Below are 24,092 nucleotides of genomic sequence, written 5' to 3'. Positions count from 1 at the left end.
CTGTTCGTTTTCTGGCTATTTTTCGGAAGCTTCCCTTCTAATGCCGACTACAGCTAGTCTAGCTAGTCATTTGATGTGTGTAGAAAAACGTATTTAGCACTCTACCTGGTATGCTATATACAGGAAACGTTAGCATTGCTAATAACTGTTAGCACAACATCATACTGTCCTTATAGCTTGCGGTTGCAATGGGCATACGGTCGGAACAGCACCTCTTTCCAGGTTCAGCTTCCTAGCAAATCCTGCTTGAAATTGTACAAGGTTGTCAAAACTGTCTTGGGTGAAATGTTCAGAGCAAATGAATGATTGAGTGTCGAACTTCGCCGGGATCTTCTCATAGACAACAGCAGCCATGCCTGTTGAATGTTTGGCTCCTTTGGAAGACTGTGAGTGTTAGCCTTCCCTGTACAGCCTGGAACACAGCATTTACGACCGTGGTCCATTTTCAATATCCTTGTTATAATTCACAACGTTATTCTTTGTAATTCCTTTTAAGTAGCCTACACAGAGCAGCGCGCAGCTAAACTAGTATCGGAGATAGATGCTACCTCGGGCTGGTCTGGATATAAATTTTGGGGCGTGACAAAGGTACAGACCAGAGCCAATAAGAGGGCGATCACCGGTCCTACGTAGGACCGGTAGCTTTGTTGAAATCCTAGCGTTTTACAGACACATTTTTTCTTTTTGAGATTTGAATAGGAAAGAGGTGTCAATGGACTTTGATATTCACTGTATGTTCAGTTTACCCACCGAACTGTCGTTATTCAACTATGACAAGGTAAAATCGGTTTTGCAGTCAATTGCCCCTCTAAGAAGTTCGACAACACGTTCCAGTCTGAAAAACACTTCATCGAATTGGCTGACGGCACCAGGGCAAACGGTGTGGCTCTCAGGAGGGGCGACGCAGAGGTGAACCTGGTGAACCGCGAAGGAAAGCGAGTGAAGGCTACACTGAAGAATGCGCTCTTCATCCCGACATATCCTCAGGACATTTTCTCAATAAAAACAGCAACGACCAACAGTGCCGCCGCCATCCATTTTGGTGCCCTACGCATAATTCCTTTATGATGTTTTGACATTCAAACTTGGCATGAAATACTAGGCCACTGCAATTATGAGGATGTTTCCAGATTGCAAGATGTAGTAGAGGGGATGCAGATTAACAGCAAATTTGAAAAGTCAAAACTGAATTGTGAGATATGCACACAAGGTAAATTTGTCCACAGCAGAAACAGAACCAAACGTTCGTGCAAAAGCAGCACTTCAACTTATACCCACTGATTTGGCTGGTCCTATTGACCTAGTAACAAAAGAAGGATTCAAGTATACTCTAGCTTTTACAGATGACCACTCAGGTACAGTGTCAGTGTATTTCCTGAAAGCTAAGAGTGATACTGTGAAAGCAACAGAGATATTTCTTGCTGATGTAGCCCCTTATGGGAGTGTGAAGTGCATTAGGTCAGATAATGGCACTGAGTTCACAGGGCAGGAGTTTCAGTCTCTGCTAACCAAGCATAGCATTAGACATGAATTCTCAGCACCATATTCGCCACATCAAAATGGTACGGCAGAAAGGAATTGGCGCACGCTGTTTGACATGGCGAGATGCATGTTCATAGAGAGTAATCTACCTAAGAAGTTGTGGACGTATGCTGTAAGGACTGCTGCAGTGATTCGTAAAAGAAGCTACTGTAACAGAACAAAGCAAACGCCATACTACATGCTTACAGGCAAGAAACCAAACTTGTCTAGAATGAGAGTATTTGGATCTGTCTGCTACACATACAAGCATGACAAGAAAAAGTTAGACTCGAGGTGTGATAAGGGAGTTTTCATAGGATACGACAAGAATAGCCCTGCATATCTAGTGTACTACCCTGATACTGAGAAAGTATCGAAACACCGGCTGGTGAGGTTTGCCACAAAGAATGTTGTGGAGAAACAAGCCCAAAGAGACCCAATGATTGACGATGACTTAATGGAGAAGAGATATGTCACCCAGATCAAGTGAAAGTGTAATGGCACAGAATCAAGGGAATGTAAATGTATCTCAGGAAACTTTTGGTAGGCCTGATTCTATTGATGCAGCTCAGATTGAGAGAAATGATCCTCGTTACCCTAAAAGAGACAGGAGAACCCCACAGTACCTCTCTGAGTATGTTACTGATGTGAAGTCTAATGACCAGGTGTCAATTAACATTGACTATTGCTATAGAATGTGTGATGCACCGCAAACATACAAAGAAGCTATGAGCTCACCTAAGGCAGAGATGTGGGCTAAAGCTATGAATGAGGAAATTGATTCTCTTAGAGAAAATAACACATTCACACTGACTACCTTTCCAGAGGGCAAACAAGAAGTGTGAGGTAGATGGGTCTATGCTATCAAAACAAATGCAGATCAGTCAGAAACCTACAGGGCCAGATACGTTGCCAAAGGTTACAATCAGGTGATGGGAATAGATGACAAGGAGACTTTCTCTCCAATTTAGCCTGACGTTGTCATACTCATAATTCTAGTCAGAATATGAGTCTGAAAACTCAGTTGGTCTGTGACTACGGGGCATGTTTCAACCGAACTCGTAAAACAAATGCCTCTTCGCTCAATTGGATAGACCTACAACTAATCCGAACAACGTAATATGTTGTTTGTTGAAAACGAATTCAACCCAAGGGCTCTTTCGTGACGTTGTTGATTACGTTACTGTTGATCATCTGTCCATCATTGTACAAAGCCTGCCCTGGCAATTTCATTGGTCCGCCCAGATCCTGGTTTTATGTAGTTGTTCCCAATACGAGAGCCTCCAGACCCAACTTCCCGACCAAAGTTTTTTGTGGGTGGGGAGAAGTTGGGCTGGCAGCCAGGCTATCTCCAGCTGCTAATCTGACTTCAATACGTGTACTGATGCAAATGGCCGCACAATATGATCTTGACTTACACCAGATGGATGTCAAGACGGCATATTTACATGCTCCTATCGATTGCGAGGTGTATATAGGCCAACCAGAGGGATTCGAGGTGAAATCTGACACAGGTGAAACTCTAGTCTGTAGACTTAATAAGTCACTTTATGGTCTAACGCAATCCGGTGGAAATTGGAACAAAATGCTGAGTGATTATTTGACTGAAAATGATTTCGTGCAAAACCCTGCAGATCATTGTGTCTACACTAAACAAATTGGAAAAGAAAGAGCAATAGTGGTAATTTGGGTTGATGATCTACTTATTGCTGCTAATAATGATGATTTGTTGAGTGATGTGAAAAAAACACTTGCTGTGAAATTTAGGATGAAAGATCTTGGAAAACTAAAACATTTCCTAGGGATTGATTTTGATCAGAGTGATGGAATTGTTCAAATGAGTCAGAAAAAGTACATATCAAAGTTACTGGAAAGATTTGGTATGTCAGATTGTAAACCGAGGTCAACCCCATGTGAACAGAAACTGGAGTACAACAGTGATGCTGACACTGTTGATGCTTAAACTTACTGTGAAGTGGTAGGAAGTCTGATTTACATAATGACCTGTACCAGGCCTGATCTAAGTTGGATTGTGAGTAAGTTATCACAGTATTTGTCAGAACCAAATGAACAACACTGGATAACAGCTAAGCTTGTGCTAAGGTATCTGAAAGGTACAATTGATCATGAGTTATGTTACAGGAAAAGGGAGACAAATCTAAAACTTGTGGCATACAGTGATTCTGATTGGGCTGCTGATATAGATGACAGACAAAGCACTACAGGATACTGCTTTAGTCTAACGGATGATGGTCCACTGATTTCGTGGAAGTCCAAAAAGCAGGCCACTTTTGCCTTATTAACATGTGAGGCTGAATACATGGCGCTGGCTGCAACCATGCAAGAGAGCCTCTTGTACAGTTAATGAATAAATGGATAATAATTGTCAGTATGCACCAGTTAAAATCATTGAGGACAATCAAGGTACAATTGCTCTGTCATAAGATCCAGTTTGCCGCCAAAAATGCAAACATATTGATATTAGGTACCATTTTATTCGTTCTGCAGTAACTGATGGAAAAATATTGATTGAGTACTGTCCAACAGTTGATATGGTGGCAGATGTCATGACAAAGCCATTGACAAAGTTCAAGATGGAGACATTTGTCATTTATGTTTGGTATGTAAAAGGGTCAAGTGGGAGTGTTAACATGTGATATCATACGTTATGCGTGATGTTCAGTATAAATGCAATTAAGCAAATAAAAACTTTCTCTTATTCCGGTCTACCATTAACCGATGTGAGCTGTGTGAATCATTTCCTCCGTAAACGACATAAGTTTATCCCTACATCAGCCTAGTGATAATGGCTGCGCCAACAGTAGGATATGTGATGTTATCCTGTATTCCATGCAGTCGGGGAATCTCCCCCTCCTGCACTCCCGTAGTGGACAATCTGATGGCGAAGAAGCGCTGAATTATTATTTGAAATTTGAGGTGGATTGTACAAGGTGTTCATGGAACAATAATCACTCAGTACAAGCGCAAATAACACTGCTGGATGTAATCTTCATGATAATCACGAAATTGAATGAAAAAAACGTGTGTGAGGAAAACAAAATATATAAATATTACGAGTACTGTTCTTCCCACATTCAATTTCTGCAGTCTGACTACAGTACGGTCATCCACGTCGCCAATTCCAACTGTTTCCAAAATGTGCGTAGGCCTACGTGAGGGTCAGAGTTTGCGTGGAGGACCGCACATTCTCCTGTCAAGTTTGTTTTTTTATAAATCACAACCTTTGCGTGGAAAGTGGCGTACGCACATTTTCAGCCCCGTTTTGTGCGTACGCAAGCTTTATAAATGAGACCCCAGTTCTTCTCAGTTCTTCTTGGTACCTATATTTCTCAGATCACACTTAAACATTTTCTGTCATCTCTGAGTACACTTCCAAACCTATTCTAGTCAAATGACCAATGCTGTGGTAGCCTACATTTATGCAAATGATTATATAGCCTTCATTTGTCTGCTGTTTCCTACGTTATAAACGGTAGGGCTCTATGTTATGTTGATCAAAGTTAATTGAAAGTCAATTTTTCACCATGTGAAGGGTTTCACACATTTGATGTCGAAATGCATATCCAAACAACAATCGCGGCACTGCACTCCGTTGGATTATAAAGAGGACACCTGCAAGATTTGAATTTTGCAGAGAGCACGGTTCTTTCTGTTATCGGGAAACTAAACCCATTCTAATTTGTACACACACGCGCGCACGCACACACACACACATTCCTGGAATTTATAGAGATGTTCTCAAAGGTAGGCCTATCATTATAAATAATCTCTGTCTTTCAGGCTAGTAAGATTAAATCATAACATTGTAGAGCCTATATTCAACGAGGCTATTCATCTGTCATCTCCGATAAACAGTAGGCCTATACACGCCTTGCCTCAGAAATTTTTCTTCGGAAGCCACTTATAAACGATGCCAGCCTCCGCCCTCTCGTTGCTGGAGGCCGGTGCGTTCTGTCAGAGGCGGGGTTTGGAGGTTTGGGGTGGAGAGTGCTCCAGTTTATCCCTCCCTCTCGATCTGTCTGACTGACAGCGCTCCACAGATCAGCGGCAATCCGCTGGAGTCTCGCCGCCGTACCGGAGCTTCAGACACTGCGTTTCAACGTTTTGCTTTGCAGACATGGATTCGGGAGCAGTGATGTGCTCGTCCAGTTGCAACGCGCCAGCGTTCGTGCACCTGTAACTGGAACAGGCACGTCAGCGGACGAGCGTACATTGCTGCTTTTATTGAGCTCGGTCTGCGTGAGTCGCATAGTCAAGAAAAGGAGAGAGGGACACAGGCTCCGCTGCACTCAGAGAGGAGACGAGTGTGAAGGCCGTTCTCAGGGTCGGTCGGTCGATTTCGGTGCCGAGTTTGGCTGCTATTCAACATGGCGAGCGATTCTCCTGCTCGTAGTCTGGACGAGATAGACCTCTCCACTTTGAGGGTATGGGATGTGATTTACATTGTAGTGAATAGCCCCGGCCCATGTCGCTGTAACAGTATTGTTTTGTGTAGCAGTGTGTATGTATTTGGATTTATCTGTGTGTCCTGGGTGCGGGTTATCCATTAGTGTGCTTGGGCGCGTGTGTGGGATTCAGTCCACCTGACAGCTCCATGAATAGTGAGTCTCGCGGCCGAGAAGAAACGGATGTGTCCGAGACATGTTGCTACAATGTGTCAAATTATAGACCGAATCCCCCCCCCCCCACACACACACACACACACACCACCACCACCATACCCAGCATTTTCAGTAGCCTAGCAAGAGTTTAAAATGTCTGAGTTTCCCACGGTAGCTGAGTAATACGATGAAACATGCGCGGATTGCGGTGTAAATCTCCTGACCTGGTTTGTGTTTTCAGCTGTTTATCGGCAGGCTTTTATGCTGCCTTGATTCAGTCAGCCACGGAATGTAACCTATTTAACCACAGCACTGAATTTCGACTCAGGCTGTGTGTGTGTAATTTGCCAAATGTTAGTTTCCTGACAGTCTCACAGATCGTATGCTGGCCCATGGTGTCTGAGGCTATTTGAGTCGGGATAATCGGTAACGGAGCGTTCTGTGCAGTTTGTGTGTGTGTGCGTGTGCATGCGTGCGCGTGTTGTTGGTGGTGGGGTTGGTGTGGACATTCGTGTTGTCAGTTCTAGATACATCCTACAGACAGTCGTCTGCTAGACAGTGAACGCACTCGGAGACTACCTGTAGTCAGCGCTAACATCTCTGCTGCTGCTACTGCACCGCCCGTTCTTTTGTTCGCCTGTGCACACTGCACACAGAAACACACACACAGGCAGTAACAAACACTTATACACAAGCAAACACACATCCGCACACATGCATTAAGGCACACACACACACGCACGGAGAACAAAGACACAAACGCACACTCCTTACACTATTAATACATTGGTACCAATCTATTCACTTCACTGGGCACTGTGTGTGTTTGTTTTTGTCTGTTATAGCAGCTGTAGGCTTTGCAGGGACTTTTATTTGTTACTCTACTAATGAGAGAGAGAGAGAGAGAGAGAGAGAGAGACCGGGTGTTCTATGTGTCTGTAATTCACACAATCTGTTGTGGTGTCCGATGTCCCTGGCGTTTGTGTTGTGCTAGTGTCTGTGTGTCTTTAGTACAGGCTCCATGCTGTACTGTGTGTGTGTAGTACAGGTCTGTGTGTATGTAAGCATGTTATGGTAATGTACTAGTGTGTGTGTACTACAAGTCTGTGTTGTCCTAGTGCACTATTGTGTCTGTGTGTGTGTACTAGGACTGTGTGCTCGTGCAGTGTAGTGTTCTGCTAGTTTGTCTACAGTGACAGTGCATCGGGACCAGTCCTGCTGTTGAGAGCTGAGATTAGTCTTTCACTCCCCTCACTAATCCTCTGACTGGCTGACTGGCTGGGTCTGGTCCCAGCATCCACTCTGGTGGGGTGAAAGAAGGAGTGAGAGGGAGAGATGAAGGATGGAGGGAGATTGATGGAGAGAGAGAACCCTCACATATCGTAGTTCAGACCCTTGGTCAGACGTTCATATCTTAGTTTAGATCCAAGCAAATGTAATGTTTATTCAAAACCAGGAGTGTTTATTTAATCCCCAACTCATGAGAGTGGACCTATATAAACATTCAACAAGGAAAATGAACACGGGTGTCATTCTCCATAAGTCAGATCTTAGTTATCTTCAGAAGAACTGCTTTTGGTCCTGCCTTCAGAGGAGTTGAGGCGAGAAGACAAGGACATGAGGCTAGGAGACGAGGAGGTGAGGCTAGGACACAAGGAGGCGCAGCTGGGCATATCAAGATGCAGCTTGTGTCTCCTGTCTCCATGGCCACCTTAGAGGGTCCCAAGGCCTGCTGTCTGGGTCACAGGAGGACCAAGGACGTCCTCTCTCTGGGAGCTCCACACAGGACTTCTGTGACTGCTAATGAGGCCCCTTACTTCCACAATCACACCTGAGAAACCTGTGTGTGTGTGGGTGGGTGGGGGGGGGGGGGAGTGGGGGTACTGTGGGTTCCATTTCAGTGAGGTTTCTACAGAAGTGAGTTTGTTTGTTTGGGAGCAAGGAGTTAGCTAAGACAATAATTTACACATGTAGCAACATGATTGATGATGCACTGCTTGAGTTGGTATCGCTTCCCCCACCCTCATTCAGTCCTTCCTCCATCCTTCTTTCCCATCTGTCTATCTATCTCTTTCTCTCAATCTCTCCAGCCTTGCTATGTAGCCTGTTACCATCCTAAAGGAATTAATAATGCCATTCTCTCTAACTGAGACACAGAGAGAGACAGACAGAGAAAGTGTGCCTGTATATGTGTTTACGTGTGTGCGTATGTGTAACTGTCTCTGTCTCTCTCTTTATTTTTCTCTCTCTTTTTGTCTTTTTCTTTGTCTTTCTAAATTTTTCATCTCATATAGGGAAATAGGAAGTGAATAACGGATAATAGTGATGACACACACACAGACGTACAGACAGGCAAGGCACGCTGGTCTAACCAGGCAGTCAGGAAGTAGGTCAAGGGGGCTGGGCTTGCCCTAGTGGTGGCCCCTTCTACTCTGCTCGAAAGACAATTACATTCTGACCAAACACTCACACTCACTCAACACAGACTCAACTGAGAACTGGGAAGTGGAGTGAACAGAAGTGGGCTAAAGTGCTCATAGTCTGCACATCTTTCTCTCTCTCTCTCTCTCTCTCTCTCTCTCTCTCTCTCTCTCTCTCTCTCTCTCTCTCTCTCTCTCTCTCTCTCTCTCTCTCTCTCTCTCTCTCTCTCTCTCTCTCTCTCTCTCTCTCTCTCTCTCTCTCTCTCTCTCTCTCTCTCTCTCTCTCTCTCTGTGCGCTCCTCCTGTCTGTCTGCTCTCGTTCCTGGTTCAGCTTCAGCCTAGTGCCCCTGTAGATCTGTACAGTCGTGTGGATGCACCAAAGCCAGCCAACGTTAGGCCATGACTGCACACACACAAACATTTCAGTATGGGTTGAGGCAGTCAGCTTACAAGAGCAACAGATGGTAAACCAGCAGGACAGCACTGGCCTCAAATACGCACATACACACGCACGTATACATACACAGACACACACACACACACTCGTATACATACATACACAGACACACAGATATTCACTGATGGTAGGAACAGCAGGGGTTTCAGACCTGTCAGTGACAACAGTATCTTGTGCTCTACATCAAACACACACGCTACACACCTGTGCGTACACACACACACACACACACACAGTAGACACTCATGGCGGTGCCTCAGGCGGGACAGGAGGGGAGGAGATGGAAAAGGTCATAGACAGGAAGGATAGAGGGAGATAGTTTGATGGATGTAAACAAAGCTCTCAGCTTTGTTACAGTATAGCTTATGATGAGAGGGAGGTTGGAGAGAGGGGGGAGGGGACAGATGGAGGGAGAGTCAGAGAGGATGGATTAAGGAAGGAGTTTGTCCAATGTACATGTTTACAAAGTATACTTTGTGTGTGTGTGTATACCGTATGATATGTGTGTGTGTGTTGTGTACTAACGTAGTGAGCAGTGTGATCCAATAGGGCTGGAGCTGCATGACTTGTGTTATACTGTTACCATGCTAATGGCAGTTGGCGGATGTGTGTTTCCAGAAGCACATGTGGAGGACTAGCTGGAATTTGATCTCAGTAAGGAAATAACAGTCAGACATGACAGTCGTTAAAGATGATAGTAGTTACACATTCCTGGAGTGACTCTAGTTCTTTGATACTGACCTTCTAACCATCTCTGTGTTGTTGTTTCTCCACTGTGTGTGTGAATGTCCGTGTGTTTGTCTGTGTGTGTGTGTATGTCCGTGTGTGTCCGCGTGTGGTGAAGGACTGGAGGTAATGTCTAGCTGTGTCATGCTGTGTTGATGTTTTGTCTCTGCAGGATTACAGTGATCTTATGTTGACCTCCAACAGAGAGGGGTTCCCATTAATCCCCTTCTCACAACACCAATGTTGAGATAGAGAGAGAGAGAGAGAGAGAGAGCATTTTGTTTGCATGTTGAATCATTTCCTTAATCAAGGAAAGTAGTGAGGAACTTGTGTCCTTCTTAAGTAGCTTCATTTGTTACTGGTGTTTGTTCTTCAATTCTGCCTGGCTCAAGCATCAAGGATACCCCCACCTCCCCCCCCCCCCCCCCCGCCACACACACACGCATGCGCGCACACACACACACACCCTTCAGACCTCAAGGATTCATTAGTCACCAGCGTGGGATTCGACTCATGTGACAGTCATGTGACACAGCAAAACTCTAACAAGCAACAGAAAAGTTTAAATTCAAGTACACACACACACACACACACACATACACACGCACACACAGAGGCAGGCATGGTGCAGAACACTTTCTGTGGCTGGCCTATTAAATATGAATGATAATGGGGTATTTTTATCAGTGGGCCTGAGGACATGTATGAAGTAGGGCAGCAAACAGACAGCACTCTGCATGTACACACTGAAGCCAGTGTGTGTGTGTGTGTGTGTGTGTGTGGGGTGGGGGGGGTGGTGACTATGGTCAGAGATATTAAAAGAGATAAAAGGGGTGTGTGGGGGTAGAGAAAGAGTCATAGGCAGAGAGAATCGTGGAATATGAAAAAGAGGGGGAAAAGTCCGAGAGAAAGAGAAGGAGACAGAGAGAGAAAATGAGAGGGAGGCTGAAGAAAGTGATGCTTGTTGTTCTACCCGTATGTGCACTCTCAACTTCAGACATAGGTGAGAGACACACACACACATTCAGCACCATTAGACAGCCTCTCACACTAATATTCTCATACACACTTAAACGGTGGTGTGTGTACGTGTCCTGAGAAGAGTATGTATGAGTGTTGGTGAGAATTAAACAGCTAGAGGATGTACTTGAAACACAGGGTTAGACAGCAGAAGTATGTGTGTGTGTGTGCGTGTTTGTGCATGTGTGTGTGGGATGTTTCTCATTGCATGAAATAAAATAGGGGAGGAGAGGCAGCATCTCTCTTGAGACGGCTGACAGCTGACAGGTCTACTGAGAAAGGGAGAGAGAGGAAAAAGAAATGGAGAGTATAATGGGTGTAGTTGAAAAGCAATGAAATGGTGCTAGCTAGCTCGACTGAAAACCCATCTGAGAAGAAATTGAGATGGAAAGAGAAATAAAGAGAGTAAAGGGAGAGGGAGAGAAATAGTTATAAAAACGTAGATGTACTTCTAGAATGACAAACAAACGAGGGAAAGAGAGAAAGAATGAATGAACTGCCATAGCATTACTGGGAGACGGTCGGGAATGAGAGAGAGCGAGGGAGAGACAATGAGAGAAAGAAAGAGTGCTGGAGAGACTGATCTACTGTGGTGACCGGAGATGAACAGACGCTTGCAGAGCATGAGAGAGAAAGTGAGCGAGAGAGAGTGAATACCAGCTATTGTTGGAATGCCTTAGCAACACAGCCATGAGGGAGGGGGAAGGGGGCTGTAGTGTGTGTGTGTGTGTGTGTGTGTATGCGTGTGTTTGTGTGGGATCACTGAGTTTAGGGTTAGTGTGTGTGTGTGTACTGTATGTGTGTTAGCTCTCAGCTAGCTGCTCCTTGCTGACAGCCAGGAGTGTCTTAAGTCCGAGTGTGCAGAACACAACTGTGGTCCATCTATGGTGGTCCTCAGTCATGTGGGTCCACCTCTGCCAGACCCACATTCTCTGCTGACTGTGCTGACTAACCCAGGGTGTGTTTGGGTAGGGGTGGGGGGTGGGGTAGGTGTGAGGAATGAGCCAACCACTGCCTTGCTAAAATCAATGTGTCTCTCTTTAGGACCCTGCGGGCATCTTTGAGCTGGTCGAACTGGTGGGCAATGGCACTTATGGACAGGTCTACAAGGTAAGATATAAACATTCACATTTTCTTTCTTTCCCTGTCCCTGCAGATGACATGGCACTAGTGTATGTGTGTGCCATTGTGATGATTTGAGGTCAGCAGGACCCACCGGTATGTCTGGGTGGGTCCCTATCCTATCTTACAGGACCAGTCCAGACACACATCCTCTCCCTTCCTTTTCTCTCCCATTCCTCCCCTTCTTCCCTATCTTGTCATCCTCCTCTCCAGCACCAAGTCACCCTGAGTGACAGCCTGTCATGCTTTATTTACATTATCTCTGCTTTGGATTGAATTGTGTGTGTGTGAGTGTATCTAAGCAGCCGCGAGTGAAGGTCATATTGTGATGGAAAGGAAAGACTGTTCTGTCTGCTGATTGGACCAGAGGAGAGGTCAGGCAAAGGTTGGACATACCTCTCCACACTCCTAGATACACACTCTGAGAGACAGGGAGAGAGAGACAGACAGAGACAGAGAAAGTGTGCCTGTATATGTGTTTACGTGTGTGTATGTGTAACTCTCTCTGTCTCTGTCTCTGTCACTGTCTCTGTCTCTGTCTCCCTCTGTCTCTCTCTCTCTCTCTCTCTCTCTCTCTCTCTCTCTCTCTCTCTCTCTCTCTCTCTCTCTGTGCTCTCCAGAAAGAGGAGGAGAGTTATGTATGTACGGTTATTGCTGACAATGCGCTCTAACTGAAAGTCACGGCCCATTGGCTAGCTGACACTCAGCCTGTCTTCTGCTGCACACTACATGTCAGCTCTACAGCACAGCTGACACACACACACACACTCACACACACTCAGACCTCTTTAATATTCTGGTCTGTTGAACCCAAACTAGCCATTTCTTCTTTTCTCAAGAGTGAGATGGACTTTTCCTTCATTAATCTATGTAATTAACCCCCCCCTCTCCCTCTGTGTGTGTGTGTGTGTGTGTGCAAAGGCTGGCAAGGGGAGATAACAAGGTTTTATCACTTCCACCTCCCTCTAGTTAAGAGATACAGATCTGCATCAGCAACATACTGTTTAAAACTTTGCTGTTGTTTGTTTCAGAGAGTAGAGAAGCATAGAAGTAATAGCTTGCTCATTGTTCATCAAGGCTACCTTAATTTTCCTCTTTCTCTCCCTCCCTCTTCCTCTCTCTTTTTTTCCCAGTTTTTCTTTTTCATAATCTCATTCTCTGTATTTGTCACTAACTGCCACACATACTTTATACATCTAAAAGATTTTTAAATATGTAATTAGCTCTGTAGATAGTACATGGTTGTAGCTAGCTAGCAGAGGGTCCTGTGCTGGGTGTAGCTAGCTAGCAGAGGGTCCTGGGCTGGGTGTAGCTAGCTAGCAGAGGGTCCTGGGCTGGGTGTAGCTAGCTAGCAGAGGGTCCTGGTCTGGGTGTAGCTAGCATGCAGAGGGTCCTGGGCTGGGTGTAGCTAGCATGCAGAGGGTCCTGGGCTGGGTGTAGCTAGCATGCAGAGGGTCCTGGGCTGGGTGTAGCTAGCATGCAGAGGGTCCTGGGCTGGGTGTAGCTAGCATGCAGAGGGTCCTGGGCTGGGTGTAGCTAGCTAGTACAGGCCAATGAGCTGCCCCAGAAGACTGTCTATCTGTAAATATAGCCCCTTAGTTTCCCTGCCTCCACAAATAGTGCAACATTGGTAATGCTAAATAATTAAATACTTTCGCTTTTCAACTCTCTACCCCTCTTCCAAGCTCCTTTTTTTTTTTGTCCACCAACTCTCTAAACCCCCACCTTTCTTTATTTCCATTTTTTTCTGTCTTGCATATATGCTTTTTACCAATGTGAATATGTCATAGCGCCAATGGGAATTGTAATTGTTTGGATGCTGAGATGCTGAGGATAGTGATGTTGAACATGCAGAGGTCATCCTTGGACCTTGGACTGACCGGAGGACTGACTGATTGTTCGTTAAAATAGATTTATTGTTCCTCCATAATCCCCAGGGATTAAGTCATTTGATGTAAAAATATTGATACAAGGGCCAACAGTGAGGAAATTAAGGAATACAATTATACAACAGAAACACGTTGCTTCACACACACACACACACACACACCAGATGGCTTACAGACTGGCAGCAATATTGTTATGGCACCATGTCGACTGACACCCTGGCCCTGGCAGTCGTCGCCTCACTACCTGTTTGTGTGTGTGTGTGATAGTAGGCATTAGAAGAGGAGGAGAACATTTGTAATTCTCTGATGACAGAAGGCATCCTCTCCTCAGGCAAAGTGCTCCACACACTCATCAAATATTCAACACTGCTGCTTCTCTGTGGAGCGCCACACACACGCTAGTCAGGAAGAGAGCTTGTGCATGTCCAAGTGTGTGTGCGTGATGAATTGAACCGTGAAAAATTACATTTACATGAAAGAGGTCTCTCTCTCCATTGCCCCACCAGAGGTGTTGCCATGACCACGGATGAGTGATGTCATCGTGATCATGCTAGCGTACAGATCTGGGATCAGATAAGGCAGATCCAGATTAGGATTATCTCCTCTCCTTGGAAAGAATGCCTAATCTCATGAACCAATCATACCTTCATCTGACCTGAGTCATTGGGCCTGGAGTTAGGGCTTGGGTTTGGCCTGGGGCTGGGGCTGGGTAAATATCTGTGTCCATTAAGCGGTTCTCAACCCTGGTCAGAAGAATGGGTCATTTTCAAGCTCTGTAGAAACCTGATAATATCTCATACCTCCTATCCTTGGAAAAAAGGCCTAATATCATGAACCAATCACACCTTCATCTGACCTGAGTCATTGGGCCTGGAGTCAGGGCAGGGGGGCCAGGGCCAGGGCCAGGGCGGCCAGGGCCAGGGGGGCCAGGGGGGCCAGGGCCAGGGGGGCCAGGGCCAGGGGGGACAGGGCCAGGGGGGCCAGGGCCAGGGGGGCCAGGGGGGTCAGGGCCAGGGACAAGGACAGGGGGGCCAGGGCCTTGTCCTTGTTTCAGATGTTTCCCTCAACACCTGTGTGTTGGAGCAGGGAAACATCTGTAACATGCAGGGCAGGGGGGCACAATGACCAGGGTTGAGAACCACTGGCCTAGGTTTAGGTCCAGAACTACTATGTACAGTATGTCTAGGGTCCAGGTCTACTACTATGTACAGTATGTCTAGGGTCCAGGTCTACTACTATGTACAGTATGTCTAGGGTCCAGGTCTACTACTATGTACAGTATGTCTAGTGTCCAGGTCTACTACTATGTACAGTATGTCTAGTGTCCAGGTCTACTACTATGTACAGTATGTCGAGGGTCCAGGTCTACTACTATGTACAGTATGTCTAGGGTCCAGGTCTACTACTATGTACAGTATGTCTAGTGTCCAGGTCTACTACTATGTACAGTATGTCTAGGGTCCAGGTCTACTACTATGTACAGTATGTCTAGTGTCCAGGTCTACTACTATGTACAGTATGTCTAGGGTCCAGGTCTACTACTATGTACAGTATGTCTAGGGTCCAGGTCTACTGCTATGTACAGTATGTCTAGGGTCCAGGTCTACTACTATGTACAGTATGTCTAGGGTCCAGGTCTACTACTATGTACAGTATGTCTAGGGTCCAGGTCTACTACTATGTACAGTATGTCGAGGGTCCAGGTCTAAGTGTATACTGGAGCCTCAGTGTTGTTATGTGTTGTTGCCATGGTTATGACCAGGCTACCCTGCCATACAGCTCTAACCCAGTTCACTCAGTGATGTCACTGTTTCAATCACAACCTCAACCGCAGATCTCTGCTTCATTTTCTATTTTTATCTCTGTATTCGTCTCTCTAGACAATCACAGACAGATGTAGACACACACAGAGACACACACACATCCACACGTTACCCACTCCAGAGCCATTGTGAATGAACCATGACTGAGGTGTATGTTTCCCGTTGCCGTGGAAACTGCAGCTGTGGTTGTTCTGTCGGGCCGGCACACACGCACGCACGAACACGCGCACACACACACACACACACGCACACCTGGCAGTGTTCATTAACCTACTTCCTCTTTCTGTCAGTCCCCCCTGAGGCCACACGCCCCACTTACCCACAATGCACCTCTCTCACCCAAACAAGGGTCAATTAGCCATGCCTGATGTCAATAACAGATTATTTGCTTCACCATCTCTCTCCTGTTCCATCTCTCACCCTTCTCTTTCTCTGGCTTCCCCTCTCTTTCTCCCTCCCTACCTCTCTCACCCTTCTCTTTCTCTGGCTTCCCCTCTCTTTCTCCCTCCCTACCTCTCTCACCCTCTCTCTCTTTCACACCCACTCTTTTCTCTAAATTAATCACAAACTGTCTACTCGTTAGTAATCCTTTCCCTCTTCTCTCGGTTTTCTGGATCTGGACTGTAAGTGGTGATATACTGACCATTCTCACAGTCTTCAGTGCTTGATTTACTGATAGTCAATAATCTATACCACCCTCCTTTCTTCCATCCGCCCTCTGTCCTCCCTCTTACCTCCCTCCTTTCTTCCTCTCCTGTCTGTCTCTCGCTCGACCCAGGGCACTTTCACCTCCCCCTGTTCATCTCACAGTCCTCTCCTCCATCACCCTCTCTTCCTCTTTTCCCTCTCCCCTGTCTCCCTCCCTCACTTCATCCCTCTCCTCCACCCCTGTCCCTCCCTTTCTCCCCTTCCTCCAGCACCCTCTCTCCTTGGCCTCTCTCCTGCTCTCTCTGTAAATCACCTCTGTCGCCCGTCTGACCTCCACAGTTGCTGGAGCTTGACGGTGATGTGCTGAGCCTGCCACCTCAGCCCACACTGCTGCCTGTGTGTGTGTGTGTGTGTGTGTGTGTGTGAGTGTATTCCCATGCTAAGTCACACTCTGGTTTATGGATCCTTGGGTTGTGGTACAGTAGGAGTGGTTTGAATGGCTAAGTTTAGGACTGGGTCAAGGGGGGTTGGGAGTGGTGGCGTGTGTGTAGCTGGGGAGGTCTGTCGGTTGGTTTGGGTGGGGTGGTAGCTGGGGGTGGGAGTTGGTTGGTCTGGGTGGGGTAAGTATTCGGTTTTGGAGGGATGGTTGGCAGATGTGTTTGGGATTTTGAGGGCGATGTTGCAAGTGTGTGTGTGGGAGGGGGGGGGGGGTGTATCAGGGGACGATTTGCCCCCCTGTGTGATCCCACTATACAGCAGTGGAGCAGCCAAATCTTTTACACACACTGGTGTGTGTGTTCATGTCCTTACACTTAGCATGGGTGGGTTAGTAGTCCTTAGTTACCAGGCCAGAGAGTGGTGATCTCTGGCTGGAACACACACATGCAAGCACACACACACATGTGCACACGCGCAAACATGCACACACATATACGCACGAGAGCACACGCGCACACACATGTGCACACTCTCAGTATCGTTGATTCTTGTTTGTGTGTGGTAATCACATTTCTTATCATTTGGCCTTTGTTGGTCCTTATAGTGAAGCCAGACAAAGGCTGTCCGGTAATAAGCCTGCAGGGAGATATGGATCCTTCAGTTACAGAGGATAAAGAGCTGACTGGTTGTAGGAGTAAACACTACATCTTTGCTTTTGTACTTCTGGTAATTCCTAAGCCCTTTTAAACAGTTTATAAGTGAGTATTGTTCATGTGAATGTGTTTGAGAAAGTGATTGAGATTATGCTTTTAAGAGTGTGTGTGTTAATTTAACAGTTTTTGATCTCCATGTGAAGCTATAGGAAATAAAGACCAGGGATTGGCTGTGTGTCTGGCAGGATCTTGTTGTTGATTGGTCAGTGTCCTCATGGTTCATTTCTGCAAACCCTCATCAACAGCTAGTCCAGTACTCCACTATGTCATCTTGTTTGTGTGTGTGTGTGTGTGTGTCTGGGCGAGAGAGTATAGCCTGGGGCTGTCTTTATATTTCCTCAGTAGTGGGAGATTGGAATGGGGGCCTGTGTCACTTGTATTTACCGCCTCACTGACTCCACTTCAGTATGTGCGTGTGTTTGTGCGGGGGTGTGTGTTTGTGTTTGCGCAGAGGGTAATAGGGTAATTTGGGATGGTTGTGGAGTTTTTTCACCATCACGTGGTTGTCTGAATGCTGGAACTGAATTGGGTTTCTACTGGAGGACTACAGGAGATGTGTGACTATGCTAGGGTGCAGGGAGTCAGGTGGCTGAACGGTGAGGGAATCGGGCTAGTAATCTGAAGGTTGCTGAATCGATTTCCGGCCAAGCCAAATGACGTTGTGTCCTTGGGCAAGGCACTTCACCCTACTTGCCTCGGGGGGAATGTCCCTGTACTTACTGTAAGTCGCTCTGGATAAGAGCGTCTGCTAAATGACTAAATGTACATGTGTTTTTGTGTGTGTCTGTGCGCGTGTGTCTCTGCGTGCGTTTGTCTGCGGCCAGGGTAAGTGTGTGTGTGTGTGTGTGTAGATTACCATGATGGTATGGATTAGGATTGGGGTGTGACCCATTTACTGGCCCCAAGGGGCTTCTGATGGCAGTTTGGACTTGATGCTGGGTTGTGTGTGTGATTTTGTAGTGTTTGAGTGTGTGAGAGCCTCAGAATATGTTGGGTTCATCTTAAAGTGTTGGCACCAAACATAGTCTGCCCCCCCCCCCCCCCACACACACACACACACACACACAGTCACCCTCACTCCTTAACCCCCCACCCTCAAGTCCTCCAACCCAGGCCCCTCAGAAACAGCAGTACAATAGTTCCCTTTTCTGTGTTTGTGTGTGTGTGTGTGTGTGTTGGCCACTGTACCCCTGCTGGTCAGGACTGTTGCTAGGCTACAACAGGAAGTGTCCTGCATAGTAAATGTGCTTGAGAGGAGCTATATAATCGACTTGGCAAGCCAAGACACACACACACACCATCCATAGTGCAGCAGTGAATAGTTTGTGGGTATAGCAGTGCAGGTCTGCATTGTAGTTGTGCTTGACTGAAGCTCAGGGATAGTGATGAAGAGATGTTTCCTTCTGCGGCCTGGAGCACAGAGTAGCATAATAACACCTGTGTGTGTGTGTGTGTGTGTCAAACATATTTTTCCTATTTTCCTTTGCAGAAGGCTCCACGTGAGTCAGACATTCAGTTTAAAGATCCGAGAGATGAGCATCTCTCTCTTTCTCATTTTCTCTGGCTCGATTTCTCTCTCTCCTCTCTCTCCCTCATTCTTTCTTTCTTTTTTTTTTCTCTCTCTCTCTCTCTCTCTCTCTCTCTCTCTCTCTCTCTCTCTCTCCCTCCTCTCTCTCTCTCTATCTCTATCTCCCCTCCTCACTCTCTCTCTCTCTCTCTCTCTCTCTCTCTCTCTCTCTCTCTCTCTCTCTCTCCTCCTCTCTCTCTCTCTCTCTCTCTCTCCCCTCCTCTCTCTCTCTCTGTCTCTCTCTCTCTCTCCCCTCCTCTCTCTCTCTCTCTCTCTCTCTCTCTCTCCCTCCTCTCTCTCTCCCCTCCTCTCTCTCTCACTCTCTCTCTCTCCCCTCCTCTCTCTCTCTCTTCTTCTCCCCTCCTCTCTCTCCTCTCCTCTCTCTCTCTCTCTCTCTCTCTCTCTCTCCCTCCTCTCTCTCTTTTTCTCCCCTTCTCTCCACCCCCCTCCTCAGGGTCTGACACATCTCTACCACCACAAGAGAGACCTCACAGAGCTCTTATCCGCACCAGTCTTTTGTTAGGTGTCATCTCTTTACTACCAACTTCTCATACATGTGAGCTGGAGCCTGTTATTCGTAGTGTTGATGTTTCCAATAAATGCTGCTCTGAGGTCAGTTTGGACCCTGCTGGTCAACAGACTAATAACAGCAGAATAAGACTGACCTGATCCTGGATCAGAGGACTAGGAGCCTGCAGGAATGTTGTGGTGTCTAGTGAGGTCAAGCACCCAGGGCCCATGAGGCACACACACACACCCAAACACCAACCATGGCCCATCTGAGAGGAATGATTGCACTAGCAGTTTACTCTTATCTCTCACACACACCTGGCTATGCTGCCTGTGTGTGTGTGTGTGTTTGTATGTGTGTGTGCACATTTTTGTGTGTTATGTCTGTTCAAATGAGTGGGTTCACAGACTCCATGTTTATTTGCTAGTGGGACCAAATGTGTGCATTAAGATTATGGTGTGGGATTAGTAAATCACCAAGCAGTGTTAGTATAACTGCATCTGTAGGTGTCACAGCATTAGCACAGCAACAGCCCAATCAGCTTCAGTCTCATACAGTTCTGTGGACTGTTGCCCTAGCATTAGCTGTTAGCATTAGCTGTTAGCATTCGCTGTTAGCATTAGCTGTTAGCATTAGCTGTTAGCATTAGCTGTTAACATTAACTCCAGAGCTCCCTGTGAACTTCGCTTCTGGTTGGTGCTGCCAGGCATGAGACGGTTGGATCTAGGTCAGAGAGGCAGCCCTTACTGTCAGCTTGCTAGCCAATAAGCCAGCCAGCCGGCCATTAAGCCAGTCAGTAAGACAGGCAGCAAACCAGCCAGCCCTTAAGCCAGTTGGTCAGCCAGCCAGTCAAATCACCAGTGAGGGAAAGGATGAATAGTTTAAACAAAGATCCTGGTGCTGAATGGGTGGAATTAGGAGTGAGAAGAGGAATTAGACGGGGGGGGGGGGGGGGGGGGTTAATGAGACAGAACTTCTTCATTCACACTTTACTCCTAAATGTGAAATAAAACAAGGCAGACACCTAAGCATGAAGAGGCTTATGTTGTTGAGTACTAAATCTATATTTATGTTTTAAGTATTAGCTGAGGTGTGTGTGTGCCACATGCTGTGTGTGTGTGTGTGTGAGTATGTATAAAGGTCTGTTTCAGGTCCAGAACTGGGAGCTTTCTGCTGCCAAATCAATTGTTGGTCTGTAACAAAGAGACCCTGTGTTTCTGGAATTAGGGCAGACTGATCCTGAAGGAAATCTCCACAAGAAATGTGTGTGTGTGTGCCTGCATTTGTGTGTATGTATGTGTCTGAATGTGGTTTGTGAAGTCAATGTGATAGTCAGCAGTTGTATAGATATAGTTGTGGTCAACAGATCATGTGACAGGAAGCAGGGTCATCGTGGTTTCTTGTTATGTGCGTGTGTCTGTGTCCTGTCATCAGTTCTTTGTGCCATTCTCTTTGCCACACATCTCTCAGCACACTGTGTCACACTGCCCAATCCACATACACATACACTTTTCTTGTACATAATTAACTCGTGAAATGCCATCCACTAATTGGCTAAGGCCCTCAATGGAATGTGTAGATATGAACCCTCCGGATATTCCATCTGGCTATTGAATCAGCCCATTTGATGAGGAAGCAACATCAGAACTATCCTTGTACATGTGTGCGCGTGTGTGCTTGTGTTGTTTTGCCGTGTTAGGGTTCAAAAGCAACAAAAACAAATGTATATATGTGTGTAAGTTTGTTTGTGTTGTCGGCGCTGATCCATGCTGGAGGAGCGAGGGATTAGCCTCGCCGGCGTGGGCCAGGCAGGTGTAATGCTCCACTGAGGGTAGCTTAGCACTGTTAGCCTTGTTAGCTTCATTAGCTAATCACTGCAACAGATGCCCAGCTCCAGGGCTAATACCCTGCTGCCGTTCTGCGCCACCTGGGCCTCCCCTGCCTTGCCCTCAGCCTCCTCTGGGCTCCTCCCCAACCCAGTACCCTGCTCCTGCTCTACTGTTACCGACCTTCCATATGCACTGCTGGACATGTTAGATGTAGTACGCAACATGGTACACAACATGAGACAACAAAGTGATATCAAGAAAATACTGGTGAACTGTTTTATCTTTGTCTCTGTTTCTTAATTTTTCCTCTCTGTCTCTTTTCTCTCTCTCTCTCTCTCTCTCTCTCTCTCTCTATCTCTCTCTCTCGGTTTCTCTCTCTCTCTAGGGTCGCCATGTTAAAACAGGACAGCTTGCTGCCATCAAGGTCATGGATGTCACGGGGGTAAGAATGACACACACACAAGCATGCACACACCCACACTGAATCATTTCTAGTGAACAGTAATGTCAGCTATTAAAGAGAGATATGTGTACGTGTTCGAGGCAAGGAGGAATTGAGGACAGACGTCTCACCACGGTATTATTAGCATTGGTTAATAGAACGTCAATGTGTGTCAAACGTGTGCGTGTGTGATTGTCAGATTGGATAAGAAAGTCTACTCTATTAATACTGTATGTTCCTGACCGTGTACCCCCAGTGTCCTCCACACAACATCTTGCCCAAGGACATGAGTCATGCTGGGCTAGTTAGCCAGACCTGGCTAAACAGCAGCTGGTCATCAGCATCTGATAAAGTTATTGTTCAAGTTCTGACTTGATTCTATGGGAGATACATGGCTCAGTGGCGTGCTTATCACTCAAATGTGTGTGCGTTAGGATGAGGAGGAAGAGATCAAAGCTGAGATCAACATGCTGAAGAAGTACAGCCACCACCGGAACATTGCCACGTACTACGGAGCCTTCATCAAGAAGAATCCGCCTGGCATCGACGATCAGCTCTGGGTAAGGAGTGTGTGTGTGTGCCTGTGTTTCAGTGTGTGTGTGCCTGTGTATCAGCTGCTAGTGTGGAAGGCTGAATGTATTACTCGTGGCTCGAGTGATGCAGGGGAGCTCTCTGTTTTACGATGCTCACACATTTATCATCTCCAATGGGAGGAGGAGTCCACACAATGCATTATCCCACCCACTGTGTATGGTGGGGAGTGTGTGTGTGTCATGAGTCAGTACAGGGGTTGGTGTGTGCGTGGTTCATGCGTGTGTGTGTGTGTGTGTGTGTGTATCTGGTGTGTGTGTGTGTGTGTGTGTGTGTGTGTACTCAGTCACGAGGATAGGGGTTGATGTGTTGTCACTGAATCTCCCTCCCTCTCTAATCCAGAATGATGAATGCTGGTCTGAGTGGTTGTGAAAGTGGGCCATGGAGCCAAACACTGGTACCACTGCCAACCGCTCTGCATGGTGTATCTAGAGGAGGGCCCGGGGAGGGCATGACAGCAGGAGACGGCTTACAGACACGGGGAGCTGTGTCAAAGAGAGGGATATATAGGGAGGAAGATGGGAAAAGAGGGAAGCGGGAAAGACAGAGGGATACAGGGAGGGAGAGGGGTGGATGAGGGCTGGACAGATGGGGGAGCCGGCCCGAGACCAGAGATGGACACATTTCCAGGAGGTCAGAAGACTTGCTTGGTCATCGTGTTGGATCGTACTGACTCGCAATCACATCTGACCACCCATTTCTCTGTTTCACTTCATCTGACTACGTCACTGAATCATGTGTGTCATGCACTGCGTATTAACCCGCGTGCGCGTGTGTGTGTTTGTGTGTAGCTGGTCATGGAGTTTTGTGGAGCAGGCTCGGTCACAGACCTGATCAAGAACACCAAGGGAAGCTCCTTGAAGGAGGAGTGGACTGCCTACATCTGTAGAGAGATACTCAGGGTAAATACCGCTGTTAACACCCCACCCTACACTCTATATACCTGACTGTATCACTATCTACCCTCTGCCTGCCCTCCCAATCTACATTTACCCCTATCTCCCCTCTCCCTATCTACCATAGCCTGCCTTATCTACCCTTCCTATCTTCCCAACCTCCCCTATTTACCCCAATGTCTCCTATCTACATCAGTCTTTACCCCAACCTCTCCTATTTACCCCAACTCTCCTATCTACATCAGTCTTTACCCCAACCTCCCCTACCTACCCTCAGTCTTTACCCTAACCTTCCCTATCTACCCCAACCAGCCTTACTATCCACCCTAAGGGTCTCCCCACAACCTTTATCTACAGGACTGTACCCCTATATTCAATCATCCTACTCCCTCTATCAGAGGAATACTGTTGTTAACCCAATCTTTCTCCTTTCTGATATCTCTCTCATCTATCTTCTCTCTTTCTCTCTCTCTCTCTCTCTCTCTCTCTCTCTCTCTCTTTCTCTGTCTCTCTCTCTCTCTCTCTCTCTCTCTCTCTCTCTCCCCCCCTCCAATCTTTATCCTTTCTGATATCTCTCTCTTCTCTCTCTCTCTCTCTCTCTCTCTCTCTCTCTCTCTCTCTCTCTCTCTCTCTCTCTCTCTCTCTCTCTCTCTCTCTCTCTCTCTCTCTCTCTCTCTCTCTCTCTCTCTCTCTCTCTCTCTCTCTCTCTCTCTCTCTCTCTCTCTCTCTCTCTCTCCCTCCTCTTTCTCTCCTCCCCCCTCCTCAGGGTCTGACCCATCTCCACCAGCACAAGGTCATCCACAGGGACATCAAGGGTCAGAATGTGCTGCTGACGGAGAACGCTGAGGTCAAACTAG

General features: G+C 46.8%; 1 protein-coding gene across 4 annotated transcripts in view; it reads left to right on the top strand.

Moving 5' to 3' along the window:
* Positions 1-5,607: 5,607 nt before the first annotated feature.
* Positions 5,608-24,092, top strand: part of tnika (TRAF2 and NCK interacting kinase a) — a 39,512-nt gene continuing 21,027 nt past the window's right edge. For all 4 annotated transcript variants that reach the window (XM_084684371.1, XM_084684354.1, XM_084684362.1 and 1 more), the window contains exons 1-6: positions 5,608-5,966; positions 11,811-11,876; positions 21,692-21,748; positions 22,183-22,308; positions 23,131-23,241; positions 24,002-24,092. In XM_084684371.1, the coding sequence (XP_084540497.1) occupies positions 5,910-5,966; positions 11,811-11,876; positions 21,692-21,748; positions 22,183-22,308; positions 23,131-23,241; positions 24,002-24,092 (508 nt within the window). In that variant the 5' untranslated portion in view covers positions 5,608-5,909. The remainder of the gene's footprint in view (positions 5,967-11,810; positions 11,877-21,691; positions 21,749-22,182; positions 22,309-23,130; positions 23,242-24,001) is intronic.

This window comes from Hypomesus nipponensis, chromosome 3 (assembly GCF_054491055.1).
Source record: "Hypomesus nipponensis isolate SF chromosome 3, ASM5449105v1, whole genome shotgun sequence".
Lineage (NCBI taxonomy): Eukaryota > Metazoa > Chordata > Actinopteri > Osmeriformes > Osmeridae > Hypomesus > Hypomesus nipponensis.
Note: the sequence above shows the minus strand (reverse complement) of the source record. Positions and strands in the feature narration are given on the sequence as shown.